The 24,418-nt window shown below is 32.9% G+C and overlaps 1 protein-coding gene across 5 annotated transcripts in view; it reads left to right on the top strand.

Moving 5' to 3' along the window:
- The window catches only part of ZDHHC21 (zinc finger DHHC-type palmitoyltransferase 21), a 74,539-nt gene extending 57,803 nt beyond the window's left edge, over positions 1-16,736 (top strand). For 4 of the 5 annotated variants that reach the window (XM_033237382.1, XM_033237381.1, XM_033237380.1 and 1 more), the window contains 2 exons: positions 8,266-8,309; positions 8,850-16,736. In XM_033237382.1, coding sequence (XP_033093273.1) covers positions 8,266-8,309; positions 8,850-8,982 — 177 coding nt within the window. In that variant the 3' untranslated portion in view covers positions 8,983-16,736. Of the gene's footprint in view, positions 1-5,244; positions 5,396-8,265; positions 8,310-8,849 lie in introns of all 5 variants that reach the window. The other variant, XR_004443484.1, reaches the window with a different exon arrangement.
- Positions 16,737-24,418: the final 7,682 nt, after the last annotated feature.

Raw genomic sequence — 24,418 nt, 5'->3', positions numbered from 1 at the left:
AGCACATTCTGGTGAGGTTCTGACAGTGAGCTATTGTGTACCATGACACTGCTCTGACAGTTTATCTAAATTTTATATACAAGCATTTTTGTTTTCTGGGCTCTGTGAAGTTTGTATAATAGTGTAAGCTTTTGATGATGTCTCTGGAGATTTTCTCAGTTGTGGTGAGATTGGGGATAGGGTGAGACAGATGTATTTAGTTGCAATTTTGAAAAAGACTAAATTCTCAAACAAAAATATAGTGATTTTTGCATTTGGTTTCACAGGTACTATTGTTGGAGTCTGTTTGAATTGCTGAAGATAGCTTAAATCAAAGCTTTTCAAATTAAGAAGAAAATATTTTCTCCCAAAAATACTGGCTCATATTTAACTCATAAAGTTAATGTTTACTTAGGTAGCTACAGGAGAAATCATAAATGCAGGGGTGACCATTTGAACATGGTTATCTTACTCAATGAAAAGTATCTTACGTTCAAAATGTTAAATCAGTTTCAAGGAGACTATCTACTGACCTTCATTTTACTAATCAATTAGTTGATTTACTTGCCTTTTAATCATACACAGAAATGTAGTCCTGAAATTATTAATCCCTATAGTTAAATTTTGCCTAGTATTCTGCCAAGTTATTTTGAATTAACAGCATTCAGTAAACTATAACAATTATGTTTGATCTGCTCAACTCCAGGTCAGCATTGCAGACATGAGCATCATTGCTAATTATATTGACCCCAGCTCACTTATACTTCTATAAAGGAAGCTCTGTATACCATTTTTGTTTTCCTCTGAATTTTTGCTTGATAAAAACAAAATAAATGTATTTCTAATATAGTAATTGTAATATTATATGAAACATTTTATAGCTTTTTTAAAATCCAGAAAGTTAATTAAAATTTAAAATGTCCCTTCTTTTTAAATATGCTTTTAATGTCATACAGTAAAATTGGGTATAATATTTTTTAGAGTTTTGTATATGATAAGTTTATAAAAAAGTAGGTTCCCCCTTGCCAAGGGCATTTGTTACCAAGTTACATTTCATACTTACATGAAATAACTGTTTCTAAAAAAGAATTACCAAAGTTATTTTGATAATTGTGATGTGTGGAATTGGATTACTCTTTAGCATACACATGTTCCTATGTAAAAGCATATTTATATTGCATAATTTCTCTTTGCTCAGTGTAATAAACTGCTTTGAAGTATTTTTGATAAAAGTAATTAAAAACAAATCTTTTTCTATGATTTATATGTTCTTAAATCACTACTAATTGCTTGAGTGATTAAATAGATGCTTAAAAAATGTTGGTAAGGAAACTAAACATTTATGGGTTTTCCTTTTACTAACCATTTTTCCTAGACATTCATTTTATATTTCATGATTTAAATCCACACAAATATTCAATCTGACATTAAAATATAGGATTGCAGAAAGCAGTGAATCTTATATTTATGGTTTGCTTATGGTATTTCAGCACAATAATTTATGTACATTTTATTGATACATTATTCCCTGAATCTCAGCCAAAGGGGAATATTAAGTACCCATCTTATTTCTACTAATAACCAAAAATCTTATCAAAGTATAATTGTGGTGTTAAAAGTGTAAGAGTAGTTAAATTTGAGTTTTGATTATAAACATAGTTTTTCAGCTGTTCCAAATATTCTAATTAGTGCAAGACTTATTTATACAAAACATTATTGTGTATAATCATCCTCGCTGGCTTCCTCTCTATATTCCTATATAATTATTTCTTGTATACTTGACTACTTTGACTAGATTGTAAGTTCCGTGATGCTAAGGACTGTGTCATAATACTTAATAAATTTTTGATAGATAGATAAATGAATAAATGCATCATGGTTTACATGTTTAGGACTTGTTTTTTTCAACTGAATTACAAGCTCTTAGAGGGCATAGGATTTTGTATGTGTAGTCTCTTGTAGTCCTATTGTTTTATTTTTCATTATAAAACCACTTGTTTCTGTGTTTAAACATAATGTTGAAAAGTTACATTTTGAGGTAATTGAGGTATTTATTTCCAAACTGTCTCAGAAAGTAGGTAGTAGGCAATATCACTAAAATCTAGGACTGCCATTTATTGAGGAGTTTAAGGGGTTTCGACATTATTAATTCATTTAATCCCCACAAAAACCTATGAGGTAAGCGTTATTATTTGGAATTGGAGGTATGGAGTTTTAGCAATTTTTTTTAGGTTGTATAGTCAGAAAGTCGCATGATTAAGAGAAGTGTGGGAATTATTTTGGAAAGAGATTTTCATTGTCTATAAATATAAGATCTGTTGCCTTCTCACTTTTGTTCTATGATTGATTAGATGTTTATGTGAACTTCAGATCTCTAATAAAAGACATAGCTGGTCTTTTGTTGGAAATGGGTGCTTAAAGAACCATTAATTTGAAATGAGGAAAGTAGTTCTGACTTAAAAGGAAGACAGAGAGAGCTGAGATTAACAGAACATTTCCCTCTTTTGATTGAAAACAAAACTAAAAATAAGGAATCATGCTATTTCTTCATGTCCAGTTAGTTTAGTGCCGCAAATTTATATTAAGTTGACCATTTTGTACAGTATGTGCTGCTAACTAAGTGCTATGGAAAAATTTAAAGTTAAATGAGCTACTATTCATAACTAATCAGAGGTGCTAAGAAGTGAAATGAAAGTCTTTCTTAGAATTAATATAAATTAGTAATAGATAAAGCAGGCAAATCTTGAATTGTGAAACACTTGCCTGAGTAGTGTTTTCAATTTTTTTATTTTTAATTAATATATAATAATTGTACATATTTATGGGGTACAATGTGATATTTCAATATTTTTATACATAATGTAATGATCAAATCAGTAATGAACTTGTCCATCACTTCAAACATTTATGATTTATTTTTGGTGAGAACATCCGAAATCCTATATTCAAGCTATTCTGAGATATACAGTACCTTCTCGTTGACTGTAATCACACTGCTGTGCAATAGAACACCACAATTTATTACTCCTTTCTAATTGTAACTTTGTACTCATTGACTATCCTCTTCCCCATCCTTCCCTTCTTTCTACCCTCCCCAGTCTCTGCTAACTACTGTTCTATTCATAATTCTATGAGATCAACTTTTTAAAGATTCTACATATGAGTGAGAACAATCAGTATTTGTTTCTGTAACTGGCTTATTCCATTTATCCATGTGATCGCAAATGATCATACTTCATTCTTTTTTATGACTGATTAGTATTCCAGTGTGTATATATACCATATTTACTTTATTCATCTGCTGTTAGACACAGGTTGATTCCATATCTTGGCTATTGTGAAGAGTGCTGCAATAAGCATGGGAGTTTGACATACTGATTTTATTCCTTTGAATATACAGTTGTCCCTCACTCTCCATAGGGGATTGATTTCTGGACCCCGCAGGGATATCGGAATCCACTGATGCTCCTGTTCCTTTTGTAAAATGGTATAGTATTTGCTTATAACCTATGGGCATCTTCCCTTATACTATAAATCACCTCTAGATTATTTGTAATACCCAATACAGTGTAAATACTATGTAAATAGTTGTTAAACTATATTATTTTTATCTGTATTTTTTAACATTTTTAAAAATAGTTTCTCTTAAAATATTTTTGATCCATGGTTGATTGAATCACAGCTACAGAACCGACAAATATGGAGGGCTGACTGTGTACCCAGTGCTGTGATTGCTGGATCATGCAGTAGTTTTATTTTTAACTTTTTGAGGTACCTCCGTACCGTTTTTTTATAATGGCTGTATGGATTTACATTTTCCCCAACAGGAGTAAGGTTTCTTCCCCAGATTGTGTAAGGGTTCCCTTTTCTCTACATCCTTGCCAACATTTACCTTTTGTATTTTTGATAATACCCTGGGATAATTCTAGCTGGGATGACATGATTTCCCATTGTGGTTTTTAATTTACATTTCTCTGATGACAAGTGGTGTTGAACATTTCCTCATATACCTGTTGGTCATTTGTATAATCTTTTCTCAATTTTAGAATCAGATTTTTTTTCTTTTCTCTTTTTTCTGTTGAGTTGTTTGTGTTCCTTATGTATTCTATGTATTACCCCCTTGTCAGATGTATAGTTGCAGAGATTTTCTTCCATTCTTTAGGTTGTTTCTTCAGTGTATTTTTTTTTAAGAGATGGGATTTCACTCTGTCACCTAAGCTGGAGTGCAGTGGCATGATCATAGCTCACTGCAGCCTTGAACTTCTGGGCTCAAGCAAACCTCCACCCCTGAGTAGCGAGGACTACAGGCACATGCCACCATACCATACCTTCTATTTTTTTTAAAGGTCTTTTGTTTTTGTAGAGACAGGGTCTCACTGTTTTGGCTGGGCTGGTCTTGAACTCCTGGCCTCAAGGAATCCACCTGCCTCGGCCTCCTAAAGTCCTGTAATTACAGGCGTGAGCCACCACACCCAGTCATTCACTGTGTTGTTTCCTTTGCTTCGCAGAGCTTTTTTGTTTGATGTAATCTCATTTCTCTATTTTTGTTTTTGTTGCTTTTGTTTTTTATGTCTTACCTAAGAAATCCTTATCCAGGCAATGTCATAAAGCATTTCCTCTATGTTTTCTTCCAGTAGTTTCATAGGATCACGTCTTAATTGAAGTTTTTGATCCATTTTGGGTTGATTTTGTGTATAGAACAGTGTTTTAAACTCTAGATTAAATCACCATAGAGTCATTAGGTGACTATGTGTAGCAGACTTAGAAGCATCAGCGAGACCTATAATAATAAAGAATGCAGGGGATAATTGAGGTTAGATTGAACCAAGACGGGCGGATCACGAGGTCAGGAGATCGAGACCATCCTGGCTAACACGGTGAAACCCCGTCTCTACTAAAAAAATACAAAAAACGAGCCGGGCGAGGTGGCGGGCGCCTGTAGTCCCAGCTACTCGGGAGGCTGAGGCAGGAGAATGGCGTAAACCAAGGAGGCGGAGCTTGCAGTGAGCTGAGATCCGGCCACTGCAATCCAGCCCGGGTGACAGAGCGAGACTCCAGCTCAAAAAAAAAAAAAGAACTGTTTTCAAGTAGTCTAATGAAAATAATTGTTTTACTTTCCTCAGGTCTGCAGTTTGGCGGGTCTAGAAACTCCATTTTGAAATTGCTTGCAGGGTTAAACAGGTCCAGAGGCAATGGCTCTTACTTCCAGACTAAAAAGAGATAGTCATATAACAGATTGTTTATTCCTTTATGTGCGATTGTCAGGTGTGCCAAAGGACTCTTCAGCACATTCTTTCTCCTGTATGACAACATATGTGGCAAAGTGTTGCTTGGTGAGAATGAACTCAAAACAGGATGAGTTAGTTGGATGGATTGTATCATCAAGCGCTCTATGCCAAGAGGACTGGGTTCTCAGGTCTGTTAACCAGGAAACCTCTGGTGATAAATTCTTGCTCTTTATCCCACCCCCCTTGCAACCTCTCATTTTCCTAACATCAAGCCAAGAGACACCCCTTTCTCCCTTTCTCTTAGGAACTTCCCCCCCATTCCAGGTATAATTTTACTACTTAGGATGCAGTTTTAATAGTCAACATAACTTTTTAGACCAGGCCTGAAAAATAATTTCTTAGGTAAGACCACCCATCAGAAGATAAAATATTAGATAAAATAGGTAGGGCCTATATTTCTGTATGTCTTGCTGTTTCTAGTTCATTATTTTTAAGGACGTCCAGTTTTTAAAGTAGTACATCATTCTCATATATCTTGGTCATGTAGACTGAGGAAAGTCTTAGATATTTTGATCATTAGACTGTAATCAAGGAGTAAATATTTATAAATAAAAGTGTTCTTATAGACAACACATAGTAAAAACTTGTTTGTTATCATTCCTGGAAAAATGAATTTCTCTGGATAGCTGAGTTTTACATAAAACTAAGAACTTATACTTTGTATTTAAACTCCTTGAGGATAATAGTTATCTTATTGGTCCTTTCATGATGAGCACTGTGTTGAGTCTTTAGTATCGAATGAAGTTATCTGCATCAAAATATTTTAATTATTTTAGTGTTTTTTTATTCCAAAAGTATATTAAACTTAATTTGACACTTGAGGATAACTTGTGGTTTTTTGTATTCTTGATAGTAGTAACCCCTGTCCTCTTCCGGTTTGCTGTGTCTGTGCTGCTAGTGAATGTGATAACCTAATTTGTATTGCTCTGGGTATGTTATATGTAAGCACCAGTGCAAAAAGTTGATGATATGTTTGGTTGCTAAAATACAAATTGTACTTATAACAGTATTCTGGATAGCAGAGTTACAGAGAGATGAGCATTTGCCATTTCTAGAGGAAAAAAATGGCCTATTTTGGCCAACCTCACAAATCCTACTTATAAAGTAATGGTAAGCATCACGTGGTTTGAAAGAATAACCGAATAACCATGCTTATGATGATTTAATAGATAGTATGCTAGTTATTTCCCAAAACAGATTCAAGAAAGGTATCAAAAACACTTGAAAATAAAAGCTTTTTCTGTATGAAATCTAAATCTGAAATCTTTAAAGTAGATTTTTTTAATGCCACCAATAAATCCCTCAGGATTATAAGCAAATTGTAATTTCTGCATAGTAAAAATTGCCCTTAATCTTACCTGGTGAGAGTAGTCTGACCTTGCTTTTGTCTTATACACCATGGAATACTTTATAGTTTTTAAGTGTTGTCCACATCTGTGATCTTAGGCCATTCATATACGTTTCCTAATAGCTGTTCTATTTCATCTTTCTCTTTGACTTCTATCTCATCTTTTTCTTTGTACTTTTGCACAAGCTGTTTTACTTGCTTTGGAACAATGTGTCACTATCAAAACTCTAAGAAACCATTAAAATGACTTCACTTACTTCCTTTACAGATGTGGAACCTGAAGCCCAAATTTCCTCTGAGACCCTAATCAGTGTTCTCATATGTTTGTAGACTGTGTTTTCATAAAGTAAGACATTTTGAGGAAATTACAACAAAGCTGAGAAAGGTTAATTATTAATAGAATTGTCACTGGATACCTTGAATTACAAAGCTTCATAGGAAAACTAATGAATATAGAATATGTAGCTGATTTATAACTTTTAAAAAATTCCTGGAAAATCTGTAAATGAAACTCTGTTATTGGTTATTAGTTATCTTAAAAGTAGATCAGTTTTCTCTAATTTTCTCTTATATAGGCTAACTGTAGTTATACAACTATTCGTAATGAGAATTCAATATTATGAGCTATTTATTTAACATCTCTAAAGAGATGTTTTTGAGTGAAGGTGCTGTTTATTAGCATCACTGGAAAAGTTTTACAGCCAAATAAGTTCTTGAGATTTTACTTGTAGCCACAAGTGTTTGCATGAATCGTACTGCTTAATAAGTCTACCTATGTGTAAACAAAGTGTTAAGGTAAAGTAAGGGATAAAAAGAGGAAAACTTCTCCAGCTTTTGGTGTATTTGAATGAATGTACTCTTTTGCACTGTTTCAAAGTATATTTAAAATACAAATAAATACCTAAAAATAAGATTGTGTAATTTGTATTTTGATTATTTGGCTATTACTTATAACAATTTACCAGTCTAATGGTAAGTCTTCTGATAACACAAATTAAATCAGCATTTCTAGAAGCGATCTTGTTTGTTGAAGTGTTTTTTTTTTTTTTAACATATTTGTGTTAGAGCCTTATAGAAAGCATACAATTAGGGAATTGTATTATGAAAAAAGTTATTTTTCTGCTAAAAAAGAACTCTGGTCAGTTTAGTTTTCAGAATAATAGATGTTGTAACATGACAAATTCATAGATTGCCTTGTTGAGTTTTATTGTTGTTTACAGAAACCTAGAACCAGTAGCCCTCTCTTAGGCAGTTTTCTGTTCATTAGTTTATTTCATATGTCATTTTAGTATTTATTTTTTAATGCATATTCACTAACAGTTAAATTGAAAGTAGATTGTAGACTTTCAAAGGAATCGTCAAGAAAGCAAGTGTAATAAAAGGTTATATTTTAATGAAGTGATATTCTCACAATTTTTGTGAGGTTTTTGTATTTGAATAGGTTTTTTTGCATAATATAATGTTGATTTTGTTTTTCCAAGGGGATTCCAGCAATGCATGAAAGATCATTTAAAATTCATAATACTCATATATAAACTGTTTAAATCTTTAGAATATTCTTGGAATAAGATTAAAAACATCATAGAATGGATACAGAATAAAGACTTAATAACTTTGTTACATCTGAATATAATTTTTTATTTTTAATAGGATACAACATCTATTGAAAAGATGTCAAACTGTTGTGAAGATATGTAAGTATAAAACTGAAGTATATAGTATTATTTAAAAATGGAAAGAACTGGATATATTTGAGAAATATGTGCATGTAGTAGAAAGATAATATAATGATGGCTTTTTTTGGTGCCTTGTCTGAGGCCTGTGCTAGACAAGCCTACCCCAGTCTTACAGTAGGGGTTTTCCAGCCGTGATAGTTTTCACACTAAAATGCTGATCATTCTTGTGCCTTGTCTAACTAAAGTAAGTTAAATTATTTGTCCTGAAAGTACATCAAAAGAGATTTGCTACTGTGTTGTTGACACACATTCTGTTAATCCTGAGATTTTCCTCTGCTTCAAAAGTTGTGCTCGGTTGATTGACGACACAGATACAATATCTGCTATCCAGAGTTAAAACTCAGCTGCATGCCATAATGAAAGAAAAGCTGTATTTATGATGCTGGGACACAATTCATCAGAGTCCAGTAATGGATCCCCAGCCAACCTGTATTGTTTTAGCTGACTGAAGTGCACCATGGGAGTGCTGTCTTTCACTAATAATGCTGTCTTCTGTAGATCGAGGCCCCGAAAGCCATGGCAGCAGACCTTCTCAGAAGTTTTTGGCACTCGTTGGAAGATCCTGTGGTTCATTCCTTTCAGGCAGAGGCAACCACTGCGAGTTCCCTACCACTTTGCCAATCATGTCTAAACAGATGGATGGTGGGCACAGATGGGTCCTCCATGCTGGAAATGCGTTACAGGTTTTATGATAATAGAACTATGACAGTCTTCAAGTCAATTAAAATCCACCCACCAATCTTAGGCATCATAATGTGCCCCAGGCTTTATGTTAATAGTGATCTTGATCCTGTTGTGGGACTAATACAAGATCTATATTTAAGTTTTAAAGCATGTTTACTTTCAAATTAGCTTTCCACAGGGATTTATTTAAATGCTTTTGTTATTAAACTCAAAAGGCAGTGATTAGGATGAAATAATTGTACATAATTTCTTTTAGTACTGACAGTGTTACAGATTCTAATTTATGGTAAATTTCAGATGTTTATTTAAAATTATCACTTTTAAACAGTAACCAAATCTAAGTTTAATTATTCAGGTTTTACAAAAGTTGATACACCTTCTTGTAATATAGGTACATTTTCTTTTTCAAATCCAATTTAAAATAACTTTTACTTTTAAATGTGCTGCAACATTTTTAAAAATGCAGCAGCAATAGGAGTGAACAACAGCAACAAAAAACGGGCATTGGTTTCTTAGGAGTGGCTTTTTTATGTTTTCTTCTTTTTTCTTCACCAAAACCAACATTAAAGGACCACTGAAGTAAAACACCAACTACCTACCTTACTATAAAGGAAATGTTAAAAATTTTTTCACAATAATTTTTCAGTTTTCACCATTACTGTTGTAATTATTGATGGTGATTGAAATATTTGCTCCCAGGAGAACTCCTGATCGGTGGGCATGTATTCCTATTTTACCCTAAGATTTTAATGAGCAAAAGGGAGAGAATTTGCAATAACTTCACAATTACCTTTTCTAGTGCAGTTACATTAGAATGCATATGTTTTTAAAATACTAGTATAACTAGATAATATGTAATGTATAGTATAAAGAGGAATATTGTGCTTTTGAAAAGATTATACTTTTTACTTTTATTTATGTACTAGTAGATGTAAAATTTCACATTGAAGGTTTATATATATTGGCCAGCTCATATAGAAATTTTATTTATAGGACGCTACTACTGAAAAAAGTCACTAACTTTGTGTACCTTTAATAATCCCTAAATTCAAATTAAATTTTAATTGGCCGGCTCTAATTTGCATTGAGAGACCTTTTACTAGTAGCTAGTGTTAGGAAGTGACCCTAAAATAATAAAATACAATGATCTGTGTTTATCATTAACCTTATACAAATGTAAATTACTAATAGTGACGTTCTCTCGCAAGGCATAGAACATTTGTATGAAAAGACATTTAGTATGCTTTGAAAACTCAGCTTTTAATTTTTTTCCTTTAGAATACTGCAAAACTCATATATGTTTTTAAAAAATTTATGTACTCACAGTCTTTCCCTTGAAGAGAAGATTGAAAAAGTCTACTGTTCGTGAACCATGCTAATATTTTCCTTTTAGTTAATTTTGAAAGTAAGGAACAATACCTGGGAAATAATTAAACAGAAGGTTACCGTTGTTAGTCAGTTGTCTATACTGTGGTTAGTTCTTTTCAGAAATTGTAAATATCTTATAGCATATTCTGAAATAATAGAGTACTTCTCAGAGATGTCAATATCATGTTTTTCATGTTCTAATTGGAATACTTTATTACTTACAAACTCCGAAGTGACAGACGAACGTATTTATTGGTACTGAAAAGAAACGTAGTAAATTAAATAGAAGAAATATATTTATAAAGCTTAGTGAAACACAAAATTAGAATGTTAATGTCAGGCAAATGGGTTGGAATTTGTGCAAGCTATTTGGCCACCATTTGGCCTGGTGACAGAACTTTTATAAGGAAGTAATATATAGATAATGTAGGTCGATATCAGTTGAATGCCTTATATTGTATACATTCCTTTCAAATAAGGACCTTGAGAAAACAGCAGAACCAAGTGAAGATCCCCTAAAGAACTTTGTAGCTAATTTATACTTCCTGTAGTAGCAGTAGGTACACTGAAAGGTACTGGGCGGGGTCTCTTTCCCACTGTGATGATTTGTGTTCTTATTTTCCCTAGATTTACCACTTCTAGGACATATTCTTTTCCCTCTTCCTCTTTGGCTTTCCTGGTCCTGATCCCTCGGTAGTCAGTTCCCCTAAATTATTGGACTACACACTAATACACTAGAAAAGCATACGCTTATTTTATTTGAATGGCAGAAATGCTATCTATCAGTATATTTACATAAGAATGTATGTTAAAGTATGTCTATATATACTTACACTGTGACTTGCAGTATTCCCCAGTTAGCATACCTAACCCTCCCGTGGGTATTGTTAATTCTTGTTAGACTACACTAGAGAAAAACCAACTGTCAGGTTCCTAAGCATATCTACTGGTGTTCTTTCTGCGCCCTCTTTTGGCTAATTGATGTAATTATACTGGCTCTAAAGATTTACTGCCCCATAAGTAAATAGTATAGCCACATTCTGAACATCTCAAAAGTATAAACTTAGGAGGAGTATATGTACAAAAATGTAAAATTTTATGAAAATGAACATGTTGTTTTTATGATGTTATTTCTAGTTCGTAGAATGTGATGACTGCATTGCTTCATTTATGTACGTTCCCATTATATTCTTGCTGTCAATCAGAAATTTATATTAGATTAGGATAAACTAAGCTATTTTATGTATTTTATTTTAAACCTTACTTTGGCAGAGCAATTCCTTAGAATTGGAAAAGCTGTTACTTTAAAGTGACCAATTTATTACAAAACAAAAATGTAGCTACAAAGACAACCAAGCATTTACTGTGTTTTAATGAATATCTAAAAAACTACATTTAGTTTATTTTACTCAGTTTTGAAATGATTTTTTTTACTGGCTTATGCCTTAAATAACTAAGAGATTAATGATTCTTTGTATACTTTTCCTTTTCTTTTCTTTATTCTTTTTTTACCTTTCCCAGAGTTATATCTATAGTTTTGGTAGCCAACTGTGAAAACAACTAAAGGTGTTGGGCATTAGAAAATAATTGTGAGCAGTAAGATTACTGATGTAATATGTATGTTGGACTGAAGTATTTCTTTATAAACGTTCCATTTGATTTTAAGTAAAATGTATGTTAAAGGATGTTTTTACATCAGTAAAGTCATTTGTCGGCCTTCTGGAAATGAAAGATTTTTACCTAGATACTGTAAGTTACACCTCCTTAACAATCATATTTGTCACTGTTGTTTTCTTCAAACAAAAGTGTTTATGGGCTTCATGTAGGCTTAAGATTGTAGGCAAAGATGAACTGAGTTCAGGACCCGTCAAGCAGTAGGCATTCAGTTATAGAGCGATTGTTACTTTGTAACCCAGACTTACAGTTTAAAAATATCAAGTTAGCTGATGTTTCTTTATAATAAAAATACTATTTTGCTTAAGAGTTGTATTAAAAATATTTGTGCTTAACATTAGAAATAGCTATTTTAAATTGTAGTTAACATATTAAGTCTTTTTCAGAAAAAAGCATAGTTTATTTTTAATAATGAAAGAGAACATAATACATAGTGTTGACTGTAACAGCTGAGTTAAAACGTCTGTCAGAATTAACATCAGTGTATTTTTGCCAATGCATAGAGGCATTTTTCTCTAAGTATGATGGCTAACGATAACTATTCTTTGTTAGACATTCAAGTCACTTCCATACAAGTAACTAGTTGGTGATATGTTTTGCTCCAAAGGGTGTATTAATTCTGAATGCTAATCATAAAGACTTAAGTTATAACGTACAACATTTCAAACCAGGAAGTGTGAATTGATTTAGATTATGGCCACACAATTTTCTGTGTGATAGCTCTTGGGGCAGTTTGAGTGTTTTCACATGTATTGCTATAAAATCACAATGTATCAAGCTCTGGTTTAATATGCCATTAATATTAATTAACAGAGCTGCTAGTCCCTCTCTGGACTTTTCTCTAGTCTCTGCTTCTCTTGCGTCAGTAGATTAGCTCAAGTTTACCGAGTTTAATAACCTATAGTTACTTTATTAAATAAGTTTCTGACATGACCTCTAATATACATAGATATATCTAGAATTTATTTGATAAAATTCACACATACAAACATTGAGTAGTTTGCTAATAGATACAAATATTAGATTTTCACACAACTCTACTACTGCTTTAAAAAAACATAAGTATTGGTAAGTGTAGCAAATAAGCCATGTACATTTAATGTGTTCTACTTGCTAGTATTAACTATATAATTAATGAATGTGTTATTTAATGCCCAAGTTTGTTAACTTTTACTCTAGAAATCATTCTGTGAATTTATCTATAAATCACAAATTTCATATGCTCTATATTTAGTCATTCTCAGTTGAATTCTAGAACATTCCACAGTACAATGTGAGAAAGTATTAGAACCAACTTGCTTGAACTGTTTTGAACCAATGTTGTAATTCTATGTATTAATCAGTATTTAGCATTTCTGCTACTTTTGAGGTGATGATGGTTTAACTTCAGGAAAGTGACTTTTCTCTGATTTCTTTTATTATCATTGTGCAGTTTTTAACAACAAAACTTAATACATCTTTGTCAGTTTTTCAGATGTTGCAATACTGCCTGCTAATTTGAAGCAGAAATAACAATGGTATTTAAAAAGTCATTGATATTACTAGTATTTTCCATTATCATTACTTTTTTTACTATTATTATGTTCTTTTTGCCTTGTCCATCCTAGAGAATAGGTACAAATGAGTAGTGAGTATCCAAAAACTTACTAAGATGGAGAGAAGGCTAGATGGGGCATGAATAATCAGCATCTCAGCAACAGAGTTGACTGGAGCCAGTTACTGACATCAGAAATTCTCTTTGCTATAATCATTTAGCCTTATCTCTTATTTATACCATTTTTATTGGAGGAGTTGTTAGTGCATATAAACATTTAGTTTGAATTATTTAACTTAAGGAATTTATATTGATGTTTCTCTTCAGTTGGTCGGATGCCTTTGATAAATATTTTAGTTTTAAATATTATAATTGTGTAGAGTATGGTAACGTGAATTGTTAACAATAATGTGGAAAACACAGCTATTTAATGCAGAGGAGAAATGAATAGGTTGCCCAAACTTTGAAAAAACTGGTACCTTTTCTGGAAATCTCTTATTGCAAAGAAGAGATACTGAGTATATAGAAAATTTTGTCACCAGAGGAAAAATAAACAATATATAAGGGTGGCTTTCACTTTAACATTTGGGATATTTTGGAGTTCTTGATACCCTGAAGGTCTCCATTTGTATTGGTATTTTGAATATCTGTAACATGTAATGTCGTGCTTATAACAGTTCAACACTGGTTTTGTTGGTATTGATAGCTTTATATATAAACAAAGATGTGGACAAAATAGCTTAACAAAAGTTGTGGGCTTTTTTGTGGCTTCGCCTGCCTGTTTGACTAAATACAGGGTTTATTTTGCAGGCTGTTAACTAAATGGAAGGCTTGTCTGCGTATTGCAAGCTATATATTCTTGCCAGTATGCATTGGATGATATTTTAACCTACTGGTGCCTGAAGTTAGTGTTTTATAACCTCAACAACTATAAAACATCCTGGTGCTATTCACTTTAGCATTGAGTGACATTTTTAATTCCTGTACCAAAGAGTTAATTTTCTTTTGGGTTGACTGCGTTTTCTTCTCACATCGTTGTGTGTTTATAAAGTAGAATTTAATATTACTAAGAACAGTTTGATTAACAGATCTTATTTTTTGCATGCCGCTCTGGCAATTTAATGGATTTTAAATGTTTCTCATTTGGACTTTTTTTTAGTTAGGCATGTATGGATTTTAATTTTGTATTTTAATATACCTTGGCTACTTTAAAAGGTAGTTTGATAGGCTGAAATTACAAAAGGTAATTGAAGCACTTTTCACAAGTTGTTTTATTTCTGCAACAATGAATAAAAAAATAAGAACTCTAATATTATTTATATAAATGAACTATATAGCTTATTGGGCACTTTAATGAACACTGAAACAAAATACTAAAATGAAGAGTTAAGGGTTCATTCTCATTACAAATCAAGAATTCAGCGTGTGTGTGTGTGTGTGTGTGTGTGTGTAATCGTTAGTGGCTTTAAAGAATAATATTGCCATTTGTCTACTTTGCAAATAAAGATAAAAGACTACCTTTAAAATATATGTATGTGTACATATATATGTATGTGTACATATGTGTGTGTAGATACATATAGAGAGAGATACGGAGAGAGAGAGAGATGCTTTCCGAAGAGGAAATGCATATGTACCTTGATTTAATAAGCAAAACTGATAACAGAAAATTGAACTTAATGAAAAAAAAAAGTCTGGATATGGTTGCTTACTTTACATAGAAAGTTAGAGTAAGATTATTTTTAAAACTAATTTTGCTTAGTAGTTCATTTTACAAAAATGAAGAAAAACACCCTTTAAGTGTACTCATAATTTAAAACACCTTTCAAATGTAATTGTCCAAATGTAATACTGCTGTGTATACTATTTTGGTTCCAAATTTTTCCCTTTAAAACTCTCAAAACAGTGTCCTTACAACTGCAGCCAAAATGGTTAATCATTCTGGCAAGAAGGTGACAGTGTGTGTATTGGAAAAGCAGACAATCACATTCGAAAATATTTTGCATTATTGTTAGCTAAAATCAGCCTCTCCTTGAATGTAGATACAGTATATGGTTTTGCAGTGAATTCTGAATGGAAAAAAAGAATCAAGTCTGAAGTTTACGTGAAATGTGGCTTCAGATCATTTGAACGATATGTAGAAATCTAGATGAACGTAATCATTAGAGGTGAAAGCCAAATTTGTTTGAAAGCCTAATGAGATGAAGTAACATTGTCTCTCTCTAATCTGCCAACAATATTCCCTAGATTATGTTGCCACTATATTGATTCTGAGTAATTTGGCTTGTTTATGCATGGTTTAAATGCGTGTGGCTGAATGTAGTACTTTTTCAAGTTATTGAGTAGTAGAGAATTCACCACTATTCACTGTCTCCCAGAGAAGAACATTTTAAAGAAAAAAAATTAGACAAAGATAGGCTCTTTGAAGGACAAAGCACACATGGATCATGCTGTATGAGCTCACTTTGTGTCCCTGGAATTAGTGTTTTTTGTGTGTGATCTGACTGGCAAGTTTAATGAATAGCCAAAATCTGTGTTATTTTTGAGGCTCCTAAAATTGTGTGTGAACCCCAAGTTCTGTCTAGTATTATATCCCTAAAATGCTTTTATTTTGATAGTAGTATGTTCCAAGTGCCATCGGAAGATCCTGTTTTTAAATTTGTCAAGCATTGTATTATTCAGTGCATAATATGTATAGATCTGAGTGCTGTTTTCCTTGCATTGTCTTTTATTTTTACCTTGTCTTTCCCTGAGAGAATTTAAAGAAAATCTTCACCAACATTTCTTGTGCTGATGGTAATTGGGAAAATAGTGGTTGAGGGATATAAGAATAGATTGAGGGAGTAAAATGGGTGAAAATGACAAGTGGGAACCATGCAGCTGATATGTATTTGTTTAGATGAAAAGTCTACACTGGTTCTTAAAATGAAAATCACACCATGTATCTACCTTAAGAACAATGTTGTTGTTTTTAATTTATTGTAGTGATTTAGTTTTATTCACATAATATTTCTATTTTCTTTGCAGATTGTTTTTAATTTAAATTGTGGAATTTTTACTTCTCAAAATGTATTACGTACTGTATTTTTTTAAATCTTATTTTTAAATAAATATTTTTTAAAAACCTAGGACTGTTTTTCTCATCTTACCTTTTTTACTTATGAAAATTAACCCAAATTCTAGATTTCAGCACTACGAATGTAATAGGTCTCTTTAAAACATTTTATACAATGTGGATAATTATTCATGATTACTAGTCTTAGGATATTGTTCTACCATAATCACAAAATTCATTAACTGTTCAAAAAGAACTAGGTGTACATACTAGGGTTGAAATTGACAAACGCAGTATTTCTAGTTAGGCATATTTATCTTAGAGATGACCCAGATGGCTGGATTCAGTCACCCAATTTATTTAACATTTATTGTGGCAGACACTATTTTATAGAAGTATTTTTTCTTGAGGGCAATAATTTACATACAATAAAATGCAGAAACTTTAAGTTTGCATCTAGGCACTGTTTTAGATCTGGCAATATTGAATTAAAGACTTTGCTCTTAAAAAGTTATATTCTAAGAGTACTTAGTTTTTTGTTGACAAATATTCTTAAGCCTAAACTAATTTCTTGTAAGAAGTCACAAAGCCAGTAAACATGAGTTGACCAAAAAAAATCATCAGCTCTGAAAAGACAAATCAATCAGTAGGTCTTACAAACAGTGAGTTAGTAGAAACTGCCCTGAGATTGAAAGACAGAGGCTTAACTTTATTTTTAAAATTCTTAGGCCGAGACGGGTGGATCACGAGATCAGGAGATCGAGACCATCCTGGCCTACACAGTGAAACCCCGTCTCTACTAAAAAATACAAAAAACTAGCTGGGCGAGATGGAGGGCGTCTGTAGTCCCAGCTACTTGGGAGGCTGAGGCAGGAGAATGGCGTAAACCCGGGAGGCAGAGCTTGCAGTGAGCCAAGATCACACCACTGCACTCCAGCCTGGGCGACAGAGCGAGACTCCATCTCAAAAAACAAACAAACAAACAAAAATTTATTACCAGAAAAGTAATTTTGAAAAATACTCTAGATTAGTAGATAAATTATTTGATAGATTTGCCAAATAAAACTATAAATTTTGCTCTATTGGTAAGTCAAAGCAGATTTGTCAGAAAGTCTGCCTTCTGACAAACTTTTAAGAATTATAAATCTTTAATCTTGTTTCTTGTGCAATTTCCTTTGTTTTGATTCTAGCTAGCATTTATAATACTGTTTTCTTAGTGATAAGTTACAACTGGTCTCAAACTTTTTGGTCTCAGGACTCCTTTACGTTCATAAAAATTACTGCAGGCCCCAAACAATTTTTGCTTATGTAAGTTATGTTTATCAGTATTTATTGTAATAGAAAATAAAACTGATCAGGATCTATGAGAATCTGAAACAAAATGGGAAAAAATTTAAATAGTTGCTAATTCATTTAAACATAATCTCATTGCGTGTTAACATAAATAACGTTTTTATTTAGAGACCCATGATTTTATGTTTCTGCAAAGCTCTCATATCTGCCTTCATAGAAGGAAGTTGGGTCTCATACTGCTTCTGCATTCGACCAATTGAATTGTTATTTTGTTAGAAGTATCTGGAGAAGTCTGATCTTGTGCAGATAATGTAGTTGGAAAAAGGAGAAGTATTCTTACCATCTTTTCAAGTAACTGGATATTCTCTGGTACTACACAAATACTCAAGTGATGGTTTCTTAAAGTTTAGTTAGTTGCAACGTGGAGTCAGAAACAATACCAAGGAACTTTTCATATTCTTAAAATCCACTGGTCTCTTTTTCAGTTTGGAAAAAGCCATACAAAATTAATTCATTAATATTACCACTGGTCTTGTCAGAAGTATTGCTTTTAGCCATACAAAATAAAATTAAATTGATTAATATTACCACTGACCTTGTCAGAAAAGTAAGTATTGGGAAGCAGTTAAGTTTATGGTGACAGATTACATTTTTCAGAATTGTAATTTTCACGTGAAAGTTTGAATTTTGTCATTGGCAACCACATACTGTCAGTAGTTGTCCTTGAAGTGACAGGTTACCTTCACTTATTTTTGAGAAGATGCTTGCCAAATACCCAACTCTGAAAAACTGCGGTTTGTCAGTCATTCCTTCAAGTATAAAATGGTGTTCCATGAAAAAAAGTGGCTGGTTCAGCTTGCAACTCAAACAGTCACGCAAGTGCTTTTCTTTAGTAATATACTATTAAACTCTGGAATTCACCTGAAGTGCTTTATGTGTACTTCCATTTTGTCAAACAGAATATTTAAAGTGTGCTCAAGAACAAGCTTTAGGAAAATTAATGGTTTTTACTGTTGCATCAGTGTTAAGTGAAACTGGCTTGTCACTTTTTTTAAGTTAAAGTGTGGTTCAATCTAGTTAATTTGGCTCTGTTTGGGGAGGAAAGCAATTGGGGAAGGCAGAGCAGAGCAACATACTTTTGAGACTAGATTCATTTACTCTGATAAGTGAGAAGAAACGTCCACTGCATAAAAATAATTTGAATTTTATCTGTATATTCCACCTTTTGAACACTTAAAATATGTATCCTTTACAGATTCACATCTACTTAGCCTTGTTATAAAGAGGCAAAAACTAAAAATATGTGATACTATTATAAGAGTGCAAAATCATTTGAGAAGTTGCCAGATACTGTAGATGAACAAATGCATACAAATGCTGCTCTAGGCTGACCAATTACCCATATGAGCAGCAATTATATTAGCTTGCAAGGGCAATTGGAAGGAAAATTGGACCCTGTGGACATCCAGCTGAGCAAACAGTACTGAGGAAGGATAGAGGATATGTTAGCTTGAAAAAAAAAAATACATCTAAGCTAACTTGAAAAAATATTTGTATCAGTCACAGCACATTCTTTGTATGTCCTCTGGATGACTAGTATTTTCAAATTAGGCCCCTTCTCCAAACAAGAAAGCACCTCTGTTTAAAGATCAAACAATAAAAATAGCAATGTGTTTTGCATTTTTTTTAGAAAGCCAGACTATTGAGGAAATTAGGAACTTGGAATATACAATTCCAAGCACTCAGATATTACTGTATTTGAGTGTGTCTTTAGTAGTAAGTTTAATTGTAGCATGGTTTGGGTGATATTTATCTTTCTTAGTATTGAAATTTACAACTTTAAAAAATTAGACATGTTCTGTCCTCCCCACAAGTAGCTACTGGCCATAACTGAAGGTTTTAGTACGTAATTCGAGATGGAGGTTTTGTAGTTCCACATTGAAACTATGGATGGGTAATCCTCGCTGAAGTCAGGACCAACAAGTTAGTGAAATTTGTTTTATAACTTGTATAAGCTTTGTAGGTGTAGACCAGATATCCTCATTGTGTTAAACAGGTTCGTATTTTAAATGATGTCTAGGAGTAACCAGTATCAAGGTTTTTTGGATGGTCTGCACTTATAACTTGATGTCTGGCTTTTAGAGTGTTTCAGTGTTCAAAAGCATTTCTGATATTCTCATCATGGAAAAGTACCCACAATGTGGAAAATGCTGATCCAGTCAGTGCACAGTACTGTGCTGTGAAGTGCTCTAATTTTTGTCATTTACTTTTCATGTGCGTTTTTTTACATTTGAAAGTCTCCAATAATTTGGGTAATCACTGTGATAGGAACCTTCTAAGAGAGTCTTCAGTGATCCTTACTTTTTGGTATTCAAAGCCTTGTAGAATCTTCTTTTTCCTCCTCAGAGATGAACACTGTTTTAAACATGGTATGTAGCATTCTGATACATGTTTTCATACTTTATGTAAACATGAAAAGTAGTTTGATCCGTTTTTAAAATTTACATAACCCTCCCACAACAGCCCTGATCTCTTGTCCCTACTTTCCCGCCCGCCCCCTCCATAGCACTTATCACCATCTAGAACAAAATGGAAAAAATTCCTGTTATCAAAATCTCCACTCCCACCCTCCTCCCCAAAAGTAGCTACTGGCCATAATTTGGTGTGCATCATTCCACTCCCCTTTCTTCACATGATCATTTGCATTATATGATATTCCTATCATATAATGATATATGGTTATCCCTATTAACATATAGTAACTTTCTTTTTGAGACAGGGTCTGCCTCTGTCACCCAGGCTGGAGTGCAGTGGCACAATCTCAGCTCACTGCAGCTTCCACCTCCTGGCTCAAGCCATCCTCCCACACCCAGCTAATTTTTATATTTTTTGTAGAGTCGGGATTTTGCCATGTTGCTCAGGCTGGTCTGCAACTCCTGAGCTCAAGCAATCTGCCCACCTTGGCCTCACAAAGTACTTGATGATAGGCGTGAGTCACCGTGCCCAACCTCTTCTTTTCTGTACAGTTCATATCAATAAACTATTATTTAACCATCCCTCTATAGTGAACATCATAAAGATTTTTTTTTTCTATTAGTAGCAGTGCTATGGAGGACAGTCTTGTGCAGAAATCTTTGTGCCCATTTGCTAGTATTTCTATAGGTAAAGTCTAGAAGTCAAATTGACAAGTCAGAGGATGTACATATTTTTAATTTTGTTAGGAAGTACCAAAATGTCTTCCAAAATTCTTTACACACATCCTCACACAAATACTATTAATCTTTAAAATTTGTAGCAAAGTAATAGAAGTGAACATCCAATTTTTTCTCTTGTGTATTCCTTGTTTATGGTTTTTGACTAGATTACCTTTCCTTGTCGAATGTTGGTAACTTTTTATTAATGTATTTCCTGGGTATTATTTTTTAATCTATTTAATACGTTTCTAAAATTCAGCCCAGTCACTTGTTTTTCTTTATGGTGATTGTTCCAGTTACTTTTGCTGTATAACAATCCCAAAGTTAGTGACATGAAACAACCAACCATTTTTTTATGGTCACAGTTTCTGTGGGTCAGGCATTCAGAACGGGCACAGCAGCTTTTCTGTCTTCCATGGTGTCTGAGGTCTTAGCTGGAAGACTGAAAGATCTTGGAAGATTCAATGGCTGGCAACTGCAATCAACAGAAGCCTAGTTTACTCACATACCTGATAGTTGATGCTGGCTGTCAGCTGGGAGCTCAGCTTGGGCTATTTTCCAGAACACCTACACGGACCTCTCTGTATAACTGGGCCTCCTTACAGCATGGTGTCTGGGTTCTAGTAGACAGTGGCCCAAGACAACCAGAAAGGAATTATATCACCTTTTATCACCTAGCTTCAGAAGTCACAAACCTACTGTAGTCACAAGCTTACCCAGAGTCAGTGGGAGAGAACATAACTCCATTTCATGGGAAGAGTGTCAGAGTGACATTTCACAGGAAAAGTATATAGGATGGGAGATACTGTTGAGGATATCTTTGGAAAATTAAATTTGCCCAATCATTATGTTGTATGGAAGAATTAAACTACCTTGAAATTTAATACTTTTTATTATGACTTCTGGGTTTTATTACCTTGTTTAGAAAGGTCTTTCCTAAATCAAGATTATGTATTTTCCTTCATTTTTCCAAAAACTTTGATATTTTTGTTTTTTTAAATATTATGCTCTTGAATCCATTTGGAGTTTATTTTCATAAACTCCAATGTAGCTTTATTTTTATGAACTTCAATGTTTTGTACATTTTTGGAAACTTTTGTTTCTGTAATAGTATATAGTGAGAAACTAAATTATTTCAGATGGACAAAATATTAACAACACATAAGATCTGACAGTATAAAACTCCTAAAAGAAAACATAGGAGGAAAAGCTTCATAATATTGTTGACTTCTTGGAGATAACACCAAAAGCACAAGCAACGAAAGCAAATATAGACAAGTGGGACTACATCAACTTTAAAAGTTTCGGCACAGCTAAGGAGAGTTGATAGAATCAAAAGGCAGCCTATCGAATGGGAGGAGGTATTTTCAAACCACATATTTGCTAAGAGGTTAATCAAAATACAAAAGGAGCTCCTACAACTTAATAGCAAGAAAAAAATCCATATAAATCCATATAAAGACTGATTAAATAATGGGCCAAGGACTTTAATAGATATTTCTCCAAAGAAGACACACAAATGACCAACAGGTACGTGAAGGGATGCTCAACATCACTAATAGAGAAATGCAAAACTACAACAAGGTAACATCTCAAAACTGTTGGAATGGCCATTTGAAAAAAATAATGTTGGTGAGGATGTGGAGAAATTGGAACCCTTGTGTACTGTTACTAGGAGTGTAAAATGGTGCAGCTGTTTTGAAAAGCAGTATGGAAGTTCCTTAGAAGAATTAGAAATGTTATATGATCCAGGATTCCCACTTCTGGATATTTTTCAAAAAAAAAAAAAAAATGAAACCAGGGTCTGGAAGAGATATTTGCACTCTGCATTTCATTGATGCATTATTCATAATAGCCAAGAGATGGAAACAACCTAAATGTCCAATGATGATTGAATGAATTTAGAAAATTTGGTATATACATATAATGGAATGTTATTCAGCCATAGAAAAGGAAGGAAATACTGTTAGATGCTGTAACTTGAACTTTGACAACATTTTGCTAAGTGAAATAAGCCAGCCACAGAAGGACAAATATTGCATGATTTCACCAATATGAAGTATCTAACGTAGTCAAGCTTGTAGAAACAGTAGAATGGTGGCTGCTGTAGGGAGGGGGAATTGGGAAACTGTTGTTCAAAAGGTATAGAATTTCCATCATGCAAGTTTAAAAAGTTCTAGAGCTCTGTTGCATAACATTATGCTTATAGTACTGTACTATACTTAAAATGTAACAGTACTGTACTGTATATTTAAAAATTTACTAAGAGGATTGATCTCATGTACTTTTTGCCACAATAGAAAGTAATGTGAAGTATGAAAAACAATATCTGAGGAGTGTAATACTAAATTTGTATAATTAAAAATACCAAGATTAATTACATGCTAATGTTTTGCTTTTTTGTTTCAGTTTTCTCACTTTGTTTTCTAAAAACATGGAATGTTACAGACACATCTAAATCCTCAACCTGCCGTTTTCCTCCCTGGAGGTAGCCACCATCCTAAAGTCAGTGTGAATTATTTTCATGGATGTTTTTGTACTTTTATGATGGATGTAGCATCCATAAATGATACTATTTTAAAATTTTACATTTATTTAAATTTTAATCAGCATCACATTTTAAAAACAAAACATCTTTATTCATGTAGATCTAGGTCATTATAAATCCCACAGAACAATTATTTGAATAAACTGTAGTTTATATATTATTCACTAAGTGGATTATTTCCCTTGTTATTAACTTGTTCAAAGAGAAGTGAAATAGTGGAATGGTAAGGTATGTGCATCTTCAACTGTAAAAGCTTTCCCAAATTGCTCTTTAAAGTAGTCAAACCAATTTACACTCCAACCAACATATCGTTTCATCTTCCCCCACATCCTCACTAACCCTTGATATCATTATATGTAATGAATTTTTCCAATTTGTTATTGATATATATTTTTGCATCTTCCTGCATCATTTGTCAGTCCAATAATTTGCCAGGAATCTAATGTAATTTTCTGAGAAAAGTCTTCGTAAATATCAAGAGAAAAAGTGAATAAAAACATGACTCTAATAACTCAATAATTCATGAAGGATATATTTTCTTAAAAAGGTAAAATATATCTTTTTTACCTTTTTAAGAAAAGGGATGAGTCAACATCTAAGTCAACATCTAAGACTGTAATATAAATATGAATAAAAAATATGTTCATGAGGTAGCCAGAGATAAACCACATTAAAGAATAGAGTTCGACCCCTCTAAAGTTCAGGGTCCACTTGATT

This window comes from Trachypithecus francoisi, unplaced genomic scaffold (genome assembly GCF_009764315.1).
Source record: "Trachypithecus francoisi isolate TF-2019V2 unplaced genomic scaffold, Tfra_2.0 Lachesis_group16, whole genome shotgun sequence".
NCBI classification, from domain to species: Eukaryota; Metazoa; Chordata; class Mammalia; order Primates; family Cercopithecidae; genus Trachypithecus; species Trachypithecus francoisi.
Note: the sequence above shows the minus strand (reverse complement) of the source record. Positions and strands in the feature narration are given on the sequence as shown.